Source organism: Musca autumnalis, unplaced genomic scaffold, assembly GCF_047663935.1.
Source record: "Musca autumnalis isolate F117 unplaced genomic scaffold, ASM4766393v1 scaffold_45, whole genome shotgun sequence".
In the NCBI taxonomy this organism is placed as follows: domain Eukaryota; kingdom Metazoa; phylum Arthropoda; class Insecta; order Diptera; family Muscidae; genus Musca; species Musca autumnalis.
The window spans coordinates 18,235-32,578 of NW_027412033.1; the positions used below are offsets into that span (position 1 = coordinate 18,235).

Here is a 14,344-nt window from a genome sequence, read left to right on the forward strand (position 1 = left end):
TTCTTCATATCTCGACGAGATAAAGCGATTTTGAGATGTGTGTCCGTCCGTCCGTCTGTCCATTATAAATTGTAAACACGCTCCAGGCCGCAATTATGGACCGATCGTCACGAAATTTTGTATGGAGGTCGGGTTCAGATCAGAATAGATCCCTATTCTTATTGGTACTGATCGTGAAATATTTAGCGGGTGAAATGACCAAAAACATAATATTTATCCAATTTTCTAGCGGCTCTGTAGGTCTCAATAATAGTCCGATCAACGCGTAATTTAAAATAAGGTAAGAGTATATCACAAAGGAGAAGCTAGCAATTTGAGATGGCGATCGGATAATATTTAGAGGGTTAAATGGACCAAAACTTTTGTGTGAAAATTGTGAAAATTTTTAATATACAGCTTATATCTCAATTCCTGGAAGTGACATTCGGGACAAGTGAGATATACTTGAAAGTAGAACGCTTGACCTTTCAATTGATGCCAATTATGTTGGTGTGCATGATCAGTAACAGAGTTACAGCCTAATATATCCCGTTATTTGTTTGTGGTGTAATAATAAACACGCTAGAAGTCGCAACTATACATCAATAGTCACGAAATTTTGCACTGGGTAAGAGTATAGGTCGAAAAAGATGCCTACAATTTTGAATGATGATCTGATATTCTTTGGCGGGTGAAATGGGACCATTACTTTTGTATGAAAAATATAAAAATTTTATTTTTGGTCGATATTTTAATTCCTTGAGGACATATATATTTCGCAAAGTAGCCTACATATGGAAAAAAAACTACTGACCTTTCCTCTGATGTAAATTGCAATAAAGTGTTTGCTAGATAACGGACCTACTGCCTAATATATAATGGGTTCTGTGTAGAGATCCACATTTTTATCCCATGCTACATATTGTCTCTCCAAAAGTTTATGTAACACCACGAAATATTCGCCCTAGACCCCTTATATGGTATGCCAAAATTCATATCTCGGCGAGATAAAGCGATTTAGCTATGTGTGTCCGTCCATTAAAAATTGTAAACAAGCTTAAGGCCGCAATTATGGACCGATTGTAACAATTTTTTTTAAGGAGATTGGGTTCGGCCCAGATTAAAAATGATTAGTTTTTGCTGATGATCGTGAAATGTTCAGGGGATGAAATGGACCAAAAACAAAATTTTAACCAATTTTGTAGCGGCTCTGTAGGTCAAAATAATAACCCGCAAAATTTTAAACAAAGTTTGAGTTTATGATGAAGAAGAAGCGTACAAACCAACGTGAAGATCAGATAATACTTAGCGGGTTAAATGGACTGAAACTTTAGTGTGAAATTGGTAAAAATTTCAATAGCGCGGTTAAACAACGGAAGTAGTAGTACTACATAAGTGGGTTTCATTACATTTTAGTTTGTGTGAACTAAATTTTCCGTTCCTGCTACAAAAATGTCTTTGTCATGCTAGATAACTTTTTGGTTTTGGTCATAAGTATTATACATTACATCTCTGATATTTGATAATTAAATTTTCACAATCATTGAAAAGAAGTTCTGTGGAGTGCGATTGTCCAGGGATAGTGGTATAGGGTATCCCATGGTCGGCTCCGTCCGACTATAGACTTTTCTTACTTGTTTTTTTTTTTAATATTTTTCAATGCTTCTGTTTAGCACTTTACCTTTTTTCACTTTTTTCCATAGAAAAGATTTTATGTTTTTTTTTGTTCAACTTTTAATTCAACTTTATTGATAATTTTGATAGATTTTCAAGGTAAGTATTTACAATGGGTTTCTTTTGCATTTAGGTGTTCACAGATAAGTATTTAGGAATTGGTTTTCAAGGTAAGTATAAATATTTTTCTTTTCACAGGTTTTTCGTATGTTTCAAAAAAGGTAAGTATTTAGGTATGTATCAAAGGTAAGTAGCAGGTTTATGTACAAAGGTAAGTATAAGGAAATTCACAAGGTAAGTATTTTATGGTTTTTTGTACTATTCAGGTATATGTATGTTTTTAACACGGTAAGTATTATATGTTTTTGTTTCAGGTATAAAATTATAATTACAATATTGTTTATACACATTCGATTATTAGGATTTGATTTTTATGCAAATTCACTTTAATGTTTTAATTATAATATTTTGTAAGTTAACACTTTTGTACTTCTCACTTCGTCACGACGGGGGTGGTGCGTGTTGATCGTTTTGATGCTCAAACTTCGATTGACTTTCTTCTGTTTTGCATCGCCACATAAAACCTGTTTTGCATTCCAATGGTTTTGGAAATGCAGAAACAGAAATGACAAAATATACAAATTATGTTCTCGCTTGCTTGTTGGTATGTGTGTATGTACTAAAAGCATACCGCTATGCTACAGTAGTGTACCAAATAAATAGCACACTTAATGGGCAACAAAATAGCACACCTTTATAATAAAATTTTTGGACATTCATGTACATGCCTCCCCCGCCGTGATATCTGTGAATAAAAGAGTTTAATTAGTAGGCATATTTTTAATTGGGCCTGAAAATACATAGCCTAATTTTGTGTTGAACGCCTTCACATCTCCAATGCCAGCCGGTGTACAGCCCTCCTGGTGAATCGCAGAAAATGTATCGGCTCCCAACTCTAAATCAATGGGAATGTTGCTGCGAGGATCGGGGTCAGCGAGAGCTTGCGGCGCAAAGTAGCCTGTAGGGTCTTCTAACAAAGGGTCGGAATAGGGTCTGCGTGGCAATTCATCGGTAATAAGGGCGTTTACTTTTAAAGCCCACGTGCCGTTTATGTTCCTGGCCATAATCTTGAATGTAGCAAATCGGCGACTCTGATATATTATCGATCTGAGACCAAGCCTTTGGAACGTTGAATAGGCCATTCTGGACATCGTGGCCGACTGACAAATGAGTGCTCGTACAGTCTTCCAAGTATCTACACTGTCGGCTGAGACACGCACAAGGGCTGTGGGGACGAACACCAAATCCCAAGAGAATGAAGGCACCACAATGGGAGCTGGTTGTAAGGTGTTATCTAACTGTGGGGCCCCATGTAATAAGGTGTGGTGTCGGTGGTCGCACCTTCTGCAGCTCGTCAAACTGGTGCAGTCCGGTGCCAGATGACTACGGGCCAAACAGTTCCGACAGTACCCTCTCCGTTCAACGGTTTCGTACCTCTGAAAAGCAGACTGCTCTCTAAACCTGGGGCATGTCACGATTGCGTGATCATCCTGGCAGAGCCCGCAGGCATATTGCCAGAAACTCGGCCGATCTCTTCTTTCCTCTCGCTGACCCGATCGGCTTCTTGATTGTTGTCGTCTTGGTGGCTGTTGTTGATGCTGAAGCTGCTGTTGTTGATGCTGACGCTGATGTTGTTGACGTGGTTGATGTTGTTGTTGGATTGGCTGTTGTTGAGGTTGCTCTGGTTGTGGTGGGCGATTTTGTTGTTGTCGCCTGTTTGGGGGTCTTTCCTCCTCTTCTTCATCCCAATTATTGTGTGGGAGGTAGGCAGCCATATCTGTAATTAAAAGAGAGAGAGGAGTACCAAGTTTTTTAAGAAAAGAGGGTCCGACTAGTCAGTCGGTAAATAGCTTGACAACTTTGGTTATGGGTCGACTAGAGATGCCAAGCGAAGTTTTGATGTCTACCACTCTAATGTTATCGTCCACCCCCTTATATGTCTTAACAATTCGCCCCAACTTCCATTCAGTTGGCGACAAGCGATCATCTTTCACGACCACAAGATCGCCTTCTTTTAAATTGTCTTTGTGGTATTTCCATTTATGTCTTCTATGAAGTTCAGTTAAGTATTCATGTTTCCATCTATGGCAAAAATGTTGTGAAATTATTTTAAGTCGCTTCCAGCGATTAACATATGAAAGGTCGGAATCGGAAATATCCGGTTCTGCTGGCTCTAACATCGGTGCCCCAATGAGAAAATGAGCTGGTGTTAAGGGAGCTATGTCGTTAGGGTCGTCACTGGCTGGACTCAAGGGTCTTGAATTCAGACAAGCCTCAATACGAATTAATATTGTAGTGAATTCTTCGAAAGTAAAATTAAGATTCGGAAAGCTTTTACGTAAATGTGTCTTAAAGGACTTAACGCCGGCCTCCCACAATCCACCCATGTGGGGAGCGCCAGGAGGTATAAACTTCCACTCTAAGTTTTGATGAGAATTTTGGGTAATAGCTTGTGAACTGAGATTTTTCATAAATTCTGCTCTATCTTTTTTGAGTAATTCGGAGGCACCGACAAAATTGGTGCCGTTATCGGAGTATACACACGCCGGACAACCTCTACGACCTATAAATCGAGTGAAGGCAGCTAAGAATGATTGCGTCGACAGATCGCTAGTTACTTCTAGGTGGATTGCCTTGGTGGCGAAACAAATAAAAACGCATACGTAACCCTTCGTTATTAAACACGCTCTACCAGTAAAGTTTTTGATATTGAAAGGGCCGGCAAAGTCAACACCAGTATTGAAAAAGGGTCGTGTTAGAGAAGTCCTCTCCGGCGGAAGAGAAGCCATGATTTGATTTTGACTGTGTTTCTTATACAAGGTGCAAATTTTGCAATTATGAATAGTCTTTTTCACTAGAACTTTCAGTTTGAATATCCAGAACTCTGAACGTAGGACTCGAGTCATGAGCTGATTTCCACCATGCATAGTTATTTGGTGTGTAAATTCTACTAGGAGTTGCGATAACTTGGACATATATGGTAACAAGATGGGATGCCTTTCATTTTCTGTTAAGGCAGGTGATTGAACAAGGCGACCATTTGCTCTAATAAGGCCATTTGAGTCAAGATACGGATTTAAAGAAACAAGACCGCTACTAGATGGAAGTTTAGATTTTCTTTGCAATAACTTGTACTCGTTTTCAAAATAATATTTTTGGGTTACCATGATAACTAGACGTTTAGCCTGTTGAATCTCTTCAAGGGAGTAATCGGGACAAGCTCGTAAGTGTTTTTTGTAGTATCGAATAGCACATGCATATGCTCGATATGCTCTGTTTAACTTTGAGAAATTTACCAAAGGGTCTTTCTTTAAAAGTTCTTGTCTGGCATCATCAGTAATGGTTGTAAGGGTGAGAACCTTAGCTGATTTCTCTTCTAAGTTCGTATCTAACGGAATATTATTTGAGGGCCAAATAGATTTTTGGTATTTTAACCACTGGGGTCCATGCCACCATAGATTATGTGTTTTCAAATCGATCGGTGAACATCCGCGACTTGCTACATCAGCGGGATTCGCCTCAGAGTCAACATGACGCCATCGATCATTACCAACATTTTCAATAATTTCTGAAATTCTGTTACCTACAAAGGTACTCCAATGGCACGGTGGTTTTTTAAGCCAAGCTAAAACGATTGTGGAGTCTGTCCAATAATAAGATTCAATATTCGACATCTGAAGATTTGATATTATTGAAGAGGCCAATTTAGAGAGAAGTACAGCTCCACAAAGCTCAAGTCGTGGCAAGGAAATCTTTTTAATCGGTGCGACCCTGGTTTTTGCTGCTAGGAGAAATGTGTCAACACTTTTATTGGTATTTTCTACCCGAATGTAGAGGGCCGCGCCATACGCGCTCTCTGACGCGTCGCAGAATCCATGAATCTCAATTTGATTAGTTGGTGTGTACTTAATCCATCTTGGAATAGTGATAACGTCAATTGAGAAAGTGTTTTTAACAAAGTTTTGCCAATTTAAAAGTGTCATGGGTTTGAGAGTGTCATCCCAGTCTATTTTGTCTAACCAAATTTGTTGCATGATTAATTTGGCTACTACTATTACTGGAGCTAACCAACCACATGGGTCAAACAATTTGGCAATCGTAGATAGAACTTCCCGTTTTGTATAGTTAATCTTGTTTTCTATAGAAGGCGATGGGATTGAAAAACTATCCCCCGAAATATTCCATCTGATACCTAGGGTCTTGGTAGAATCATTTTCAGACAGATCTAGCCAATTGAGAGGCAAAAGGTGATCACTTGGCAAGTCTTTCATTATTTTGGGCTCATTTGAAGTCCATTTTCTAAGTTGAAAACCTGCTGAATCAAAGGCAGAAATTAATTCTTTGCGAGAGTCTAATGCTTCTTGTATGGAATGACCTCCCGCTAGGACGTCATCAACATATAAGTTTTGTAAAATAACTGAAGCAGCTCTAGGGTATATATCTTTTATGTCTTCTGCTAATTTCATGAGAGTACGGAGTGCTAAAAATGGAGCGCAGTTCACTCCGAAAGTGACTGTCAAAAGCTCATAATCTTCCACTGGGTCAGAAAGAGATTTCCTAAAAAGAATTCGTTGATAACGAGTGTGATTTCTATCCAAGAGAATCTGACGATACATTTGTGTAACATCGGCATTGTAAACATATTTGAAGAACCTCCATTTTAATATTTGCAAAACAAGATCTTGCTGAAGTATGGGTCCAGCGAAAAGATTATCGTTGAGGCTTCTTCTATTTGACGTGGGGCTTGACGCATTGAATACTACCCTAAGTTTAGTAGTCAATCGATCTGGTTTAATCACCGCATGGTGCGGCAGATAGTAATTTGGGGTCTGATCTATTTCCTCCCGTGAAAGTTTTCTCATATGTCCCAGCTCTAAGTATTCTAATATCGCTTTGTCATATGAGTCTTTGATTTCTGGAGTCTTTGAAAGTTTTTTCTCCATTCTATAGAACTGTGCGAGGGCTATATTACGAGAATTTCCGAGCTCCTCACAATTTTTAAAAGGTAGGGTAACAATATATCTCCCATCTTTATTTCGTTTTGTTGTTTCTAGGTAGTTTTGTTCGCAGAATGAGTCTTCTTCTGACCTCAAAACTCTTTTTGGGGGCTCTTCCACCTCCCAAAAACGTGTAATAATCTTTTCGATTGAAGTGGTGTTAAACAAAGAAATGTTATGTGGATTTCTAGTGGTTTCGGGTATTGGACCGCCTACTATCCAACCGAATACTGTTTTTTGCGCTAAGAATGAGCCAAAAGATTTTATGGGAGTCCCTATTTCGAAGATTAAGGGTCCTATATCCATTCCTATGAGAAGATCGACAGGTTGACTTATGTGGAATTTCGGGTCTGCTAAGTTAAGACCAATAATATCTGTAAGTTTACTCTTTTCAATATTTTGTGAAGGCAAATTAGACGGAAGGGTCTTCAAAACTGGTGCCCATACATCTAATTCAAAGCTAGGGTCTAAACGAGAACGCAAAGTGAAAAGACAAGATTTTGTAGAAGTTTCTGAGACGATTTGGCTAAGTCCTGTAACATGAACAAGGTTTTTCTTGGTAGGCAATTTTAATTTGTTTCGAAGTTTTTCAGAGATAAAGGTAGATTGTGATCCAGGGTCAATAATTGCTCTGGCATCATATGATTGTCCTCTATTTTCGACCTGTACTATAGCAGTGAAAAGCAAAGTTGCACTAGGGTTATGTTCGAAAACTCTATGCTCTTGTAGAGTCAAGGTTGTAACGTTTTGTGGTTCTGTGGACTGTATTGTGGTTGTGAGAGCTGAAGCACTAGTACTAGGGCGCACTTCATCTCTTGCTAAGTTGTAATTCTGGGTTTGTTGTTGGGTGTCTGTTCCCTTATGTAACATGGAATGGTGTCTCATATTGCAAGTACGACAACCAAACCGACTTTTACATTCTTTGACGCCGTGATTAGACGAAAGACAATTGTAACAAAGGTGTGAGATCTTGACTAAATGAATTCTATCATTTACTGACTTTCCTAGGAACTGAGAACAATCTCTAATAAAATGATTTGCTTTGCAAAGTGGACAATTTTGCGTATTTTGAGTCTTTTGTTGTTGATTCGAAGTTTGTTTATTCACCGAACCCCCCTTATTTTGTGAATTTGGCCAAGTATTAGTATGGAAACTGTTTGCAAATTTTGATTTTTTACTAAAATCAGTTTTTTGTTGAGTGTATTTTGTACTTGTAGGCTTAATATTTCCTACAGATTCTAATGTCTTGAATTTATGGGTCAAATATTTGTTTACCTGCTCCCAGGTGGGCAAAGTTTTGCTGTCGTGCAAAGAGTTTTCAAATTCCTCTAGAAAAGATCGAGGTAGTTTTGAGGAGCAAAGATAAATAAGGATAGGATCCCAACCCTTTACATCAACTTCTAGAGTCTCAAGAGTCTGAATACAACTATTAATGGTACGTTGAAGTTTTTGAATTGTGTTACTTGAATCAAACGCTATATGGGGTAAATTGAAAAGAATTTTGATTTGCTCGTTGACCTGCATCCTTCTGTTTTCATATCGCTCAGTGAGATTCTTCCACGCTAACTCAAAGCCATCGTTTGTAAGTGGGACATGACTGACTATCTCTCTAGCTTCTCCTGTTGTTTTCTGGGTCAAATGGAAGAGTTTTTCAACTTTACTTAGTTTTGAATTTTTAATATATATCGCTGTAAAGAGGTCTCGGAACGTAGGCCACTCGCTGTAACCTCCACTGAATGTGTCTGTGTCACATGGTGGAAGTCTTGAAACAGGTGTAAATTCTACTTCAGTATTGAGTTTTTGCGTCATTTGAGATTCTCTTTTAACTTTTTCTTCTGCTTCTTTCTGCTTAACTAACTGAATTTGCCCATTAATCGCTCCTACAGCATTTTTGTAAATGTCAATAGCTTCTAGATAATGAGTTCTTAGCTTATTTTTGTCAATTTCCTTTTCACCTTCCCCTGGGACATGATCCCTGCATTCTTCATACGCTCTTTTTACTTTGTCATAAACCGAATCTAGCTGAACTCTTGATGCCTCTAATCTATGAAGATCATCTTCTGTGTTTGCTATACTTAAAATCGCTGCATAATCTTTTAAATCATTAAGACAGTTAACAAATTTTTCACGATTAAGTTTGGCCATCTTTCTTTGTAAATTAGATCTGACTTTAGAACAAATTTGCTGAGTCGCAAGAAATGACAAAGTAGTCCAATCAAAGGGTCAAACCTTTTTGTTATTGGGTAAAAAACAGAATCAGAAAATTTTGTCTTAGCAAAATTTTGATGTTAATTCCCAAATAAATTCACGACAACTGGATATTTTGTAGAGTAGAGTAAATGTTTTGTGGAGTACGATAAATGTTTTCTCCAATGTGAGTACAGAGAATTAAAATTATTTGATGCCAAATATTTTCATTCAAAGAACGCAAGAAAAAGTTTTGAAAGGTCGAAAAATTTCAATCAAAATCCGAAAAAAAAATTTCCAAAAATAAGTCGAAGAAAAATGTGTGTTGGGTTATCCAGAAAATTAACAAAGTCCCAAAGAACAGCAAATTGCAGAAATAACAAGGCTGTAATAAAACCCTAGTTAAACAGCAAATTTTATCAGAAAAAGTGAAATGATTTTTTGTACGCAGTTGTTTTTTGAATAATTGTCTAAATCAACAACTATTTTAGTGACGCTTTTGTAAATAAATTGTTGAGAGAATGATTTCGCTTTAAACACAGACGAAAATTTGATGTTTTTTCCAATAATAATTGGTTTTGGGTGGAAACAAAAATGTCTTAGTAAAGAAACGAGTCAAGCCAGAGCAAAATCCCAGCAAACAATTTCAAAGGTGAATTATTTTGGGTCCAAAAAATCCAAATTGTTAGCGAAAAATGCTTTAGAATGTTGTATTGTTGTTTCAAAATGGTTTAAAATTAAAAATTAATTAATTTAAAATCAATAATTTTTTCAACAAAATATTGCTTATTTGCAAAAAAGACGAAAATATTTTGTGTCTAAATCAAAAATTTTCATCCAAAAAATTTCAAAGATGCTGTAAAAATGTATGAGTATCAAAAGTTATATAAATTTTCATAAGATAAGAAAAAGTTTAAAGTGTCGAATGTTTAGGTTAGTTAACCTCAAATTTTTGGGCGCTTGTCCACCAAACGCTTATGCTTATGTACGTAAAAGGCGCAAAATGTTTTTTTTTCCAATTTCCCAAAATTGATGTATTGGGAAATCAATATGGCGCTTATGTATAAATTATTTGATAAATATGTGCTTTTTCCACGATGAGTTTGTAAATTTTAGGTTATTTTCCAATAAAATGTTTGTTGTGTTGTGTCAAGAAGCGTGAAAACAAATATCAGCTTCCAAAAATGATATAGTTTCCAAATGTATGTTGACTTTCCAAAAAATTATGGCGGGTCAGTGAGCAAGATTTCCAAATTATTTCACGGACGGACAAATATGTATGAGCGAAAAGGTCGACTTTCCACAAGTCTCTCACTAAACTTTCCAATTTTTCCACAAAATTTCTCTTTTTCTTCTTGTATTTAAAAATGCATGAGAAAATTTCCAAAATTGAGAGAATTTTCCAAAAATTCCACTATGTTATGCTTGAACTGTGCATGTATTTGTAAATTGTTAGATTTCCACAAAATGATCTAACCAAATTTACACAAAAATTTACCTTTTTTAGAAATTTATGTGGATAAATTGAAAAATTTTTGTTACAAAATCCCAAATTTCACTACGTTGTATGTGTTTGTGTGTGTATGTGTGGACGTATGTGTGTGTTCCCACGTTTGCTGGGTCAACTTCAGTCCTCTTTTCTAGGGTTATGTAAAAAACTTGGGTCTTTGCATCCAAAGGTGTCAAGTTGTGATGTAATAGCGAGTTATCGTATAAAGGGACAGTGTCGGGAGTCAAAATTCGCCGTACCCTGTGTTCCTTTTTTGATGCCACGCTCCAAATCAAAAAACTTATTTGTACTCACTTTGCTATGCTTGGTTATAGGGTCTAGGTAAGTATGGGTGGGGGTTTAACCTCTTGTCCGTCCGTCCGCCTTTTCCTCTGCGCCAACTCTCCAACTGATTGTTTGTTGTTGTTTTGTTACGCGTCACGGAATTCACGTTTAGATTTTATTGTTTTGTTTGTGTAGATATTGGTTTGTGGTGTAGAAATTGTCTTTGTTATTTTTTACAAACTTTAGTTTTCTTTTTGTTGGAAATAGTTCACTTTGATTTCAGTGTAATTGGTTTTTTTGATATTTGTGTTTTTGTATGTAAACTTTTTTGTTTAGTATTTTTTAAAACAAATTTAATTTTAATTTTTTTTTTTTCTTGTAAAATATTTTTTTGTTTAATCACTTGGTAGTTTGTGTGTATATTGTTGAAAATTTAATGTTTAATTTGAAAAAATCTATTTTTAAACTTTTTTGTTTGTTCTTTTGTTTTAGGTTCCACTGTATGTCTTCCACTGATATGTTCCACTGTGTTGCAATTTTCACTGTATTTGTAAAATGTTAGTGGTTTTTTTTCAAATTATTTATTCTTTTTTTCCAAAAATTATTCTCTGTTTTGTTGTAATTACTTTGTAATTTCACTGTTCCACTGTGTGTTTTTGTTGTTGTAGGATTTTTTCTTTCACTGTTCACAAACTTCTTTTTTTTCCAAATTTTATTTTTGTTGTAATTGTTAAGATTTCTTAACTTCACTATCTGGCTCGATATGGACCAAATGTTTAGCACTTTACCTTTTTTCACTTTTTTCCATAGAAAAGATTTTATGTTTTTTTTTGTTCAACTTTTAATTCAACTTTATTGATAATTTTGATAGATTTTCAAGGTAAGTATTTACAATGGGTTTCTTTTGCATTTAGGTGTTCACAGATAAGTATTTAGGAATTGGTTTTCAAGGTAAGTATAAATATTTTTCTTTTCACAGGTTTTTCGTATGTTTCAAAAAAGGTAAGTATTTAGGTATGTATCAAAGGTAAGTAGCAGGTTTATGTACAAAGGTAAGTATAAGGAAATTCACAAGGTAAGTATTTTATGGTTTTTTGTACTATTCAGGTATATGTATGTTTTTAACACGGTAAGTATTATATGTTTTTGTTTCAGGTATAAAATTATAATTACAATATTGTTTATACACATTCGATTATTAGGATTTGATTTTTATGCAAATTCACTTTAATGTTTTAATTATAATATTTTGTAAGTTAACACTTTTGTACTTCTCACTTCGTCACGACGGGGGTGGTGCGTGTTGATCGTTTTGATGCTCAAACTTCGATTGACTTTCTTCTGTTTTGCATCGCCACATAAAACCTGTTTTGCATTCCAATGGTTTTGGAAATGCAGAAACAGAAATGACAAAATATACAAATTATGTTCTCGCTTGCTTGTTGGTATGTGTGTATGTACTAAAAGCATACCGCTATGCTACAGTAGTGTACCAAATAAATAGCACACTTAATGGGCAACAAAATAGCACACCTTTATAATAAAATTTTTGGACATTCATGTACAGCTTCAATATAATATTTCTCAAAGATTCACAGCCCAATAAACGTGGGTTTTTTTAAAGAATTTTTTTTTAAAGATTAATAGCTCAATAGACGTGGATTTTTTAGATGAGGTTCCAAAATGGACTCAATCGGTCCACTCCTTCGGGTACCTCCCACACAAAAAACGGATAAGTTCAGATTAGGACCTGCTCTCACATCGCTTTAATTTTTGTTGCAGCATCTTGTATTCATTGCCCCCCATACGACGGTAAAAGTTTCATCAGGGACAAGTCTATACTTCCTAAAAAATAGCCTGAAAGATGCAAAAAGCCCCTATAACACCGTGTGTAGTGAATGGAGCGCAAGGTAACTCTCGAACGGATTTGCCGATTCGGTCCAAAATTTGGCCTTCGTAATATTTTGTCCAAACATAGTTTAAATTCGAAGATAAGCTTTATCGGTCCACTCCTTCAGGTACCTCTCCCACAAAAGTTCAAAAATGTTCGGAAAAATTGTGGGCACCATAACTCTTGATGGGAGTTACCGATTTTGTCCATACTTTACACATCCTAATATATCTATCACATACAGCTCAGGTTCCAATATGGACTATATTTGTCCACCCTTTCGGGTACCTTCCACACAAAATTTGGGATAAATTCACTTTAAGACCTGTTCTCGAATCAATTTAGTTTGTGTTGAAGCAACTCGCATGAGATGCCTAAATTACGACAGTAAAAGTTTTTTCAGAGGCAAGTCCATACTTATTGAGAAAACAGCTCGAAAGTTGAAAAAAACCCCTATGGCAGGGACGTACGCAGGGGGGCGGGGGGGCACTGGGTTCTGAAGGTTATGTACTAAAAATGTACTGTATGAACAAGTTGTCTAAGAAATATTTAAATTTTTTTTGTTTGTATACTCTTTTTGAGAAAAACTTCCAGTAAAATCTGAATTACTTCTTTATCTCATGTAATTTCATTATCATAAAATAAAGGGTTGAGGAATTCTATAATGAATATACTCGTAAAGGTCTTGAGGCTTTCAACTCATTCTGTATTCAAAAAATTACGAGTTTATTATTGTGCGGATTGGAAGTGCATGAAATGACATGTTTACTGGACAAAGTGTACTATATATCAAGTGTTTTCCGTGGAGTATATCTCTAAAACCAGTTAGAAAATTGTTTTACTACCTTAATTTTTTTTATTATTTATTTAATGGAGAAAAATTTATTGTTGTGCGTCATAAAGTGCTAATATCTGCTATAAGTAGCATACCCACCAGAATTTTTTTCATACCATTAACAAAGTTGTAGCTGAAAACAACCGTAAACGAAATTAATGCTCAAATATTGGTTAAATGGTATTAAAATCTGCGGTAATTTCGGCCTATAGGCTAACGATAAAAATGTATCTCATCGAAATAATGACCTTTGACTTCTCATATCTTTCGACAAAAGCCGCTTCAACTAATTTGGCGTCGATTTAGTCCAGTTCGTTCTTCTGTCGGGCTCGAGCACATGAGAACGGATCAATCGGACTTTAAGTCATATTGGTCCATTCCTTTTTCCCACAAGACTACAAAATATTTCCCTAAAATGGTGCGCAGAATAACTCTCGAAGGTCCAAATCGATTTCTTCGAGACATAAATTAGGCTCGAATATGGATTATATCGGTTCACTCCTTCACACAAATTTTCACCGAAACTTTGAACATCCTAAAATTACTTCCAGACATACATATGTATATCAAGTACCAAGAGAGTTTATATGCGACAACATCTTCGGATACCTCCCTCACAAAATTTCAACATATGTAAGTGCAATTTATAGGCTGTTCGAGAATCCATTGGACATTTTGACCAATGCTACTGCTTGCGGTCTTGGTTATAGCGATGTTCTATTTTTCGTGGTAAGTCCATGCTTCCTGACATAACGGTTCAAAAGCTCTGAATCTTACCATGACCAACTAAAATAACGGCTTGACAATCTAACTATCAAAAGGAATGACTTCCAAAATAAGGTCCACTTTAAAAATGGACCATTCTTTCATGTATCTTCTTCTCAAAAGTGCAAAACTTTTGCGCTCTTATCGAAGTCAAACTTATGAGCTCAGCATAAGCATTTAAT

The 14,344-nt window shown here is 36.0% G+C and overlaps 1 protein-coding gene and 1 long non-coding RNA gene across 2 annotated transcripts; one reads left to right on the plus strand and one right to left on the minus strand.

Moving 5' to 3' along the window:
• Window positions 1–1,688: 1,688 nt before the first annotated feature.
• Window positions 1,689–11,566, minus strand: LOC141404566 (uncharacterized). Its single transcript, XM_073988028.1, has 2 exons — window positions 10,702–11,566; window positions 1,689–3,490 (listed from the first exon to the last, which is right to left on the minus strand). The coding sequence occupies exon 2, from the start codon at window positions 3,486–3,488 to the stop codon at window positions 2,475–2,477; it is 1,014 nt and encodes a 337-aa protein (XP_073844129.1). The 5' UTR covers window positions 3,489–3,490; window positions 10,702–11,566; the 3' UTR covers window positions 1,689–2,474.
• Window positions 1,770–12,003, plus strand: LOC141404567 (uncharacterized). Its single transcript, XR_012413049.1, has 2 exons — window positions 1,770–1,823; window positions 11,552–12,003. It is a non-coding gene; the product is annotated as an uncharacterized lncRNA (long non-coding RNA).
• Window positions 12,004–14,344: the final 2,341 nt, after the last annotated feature.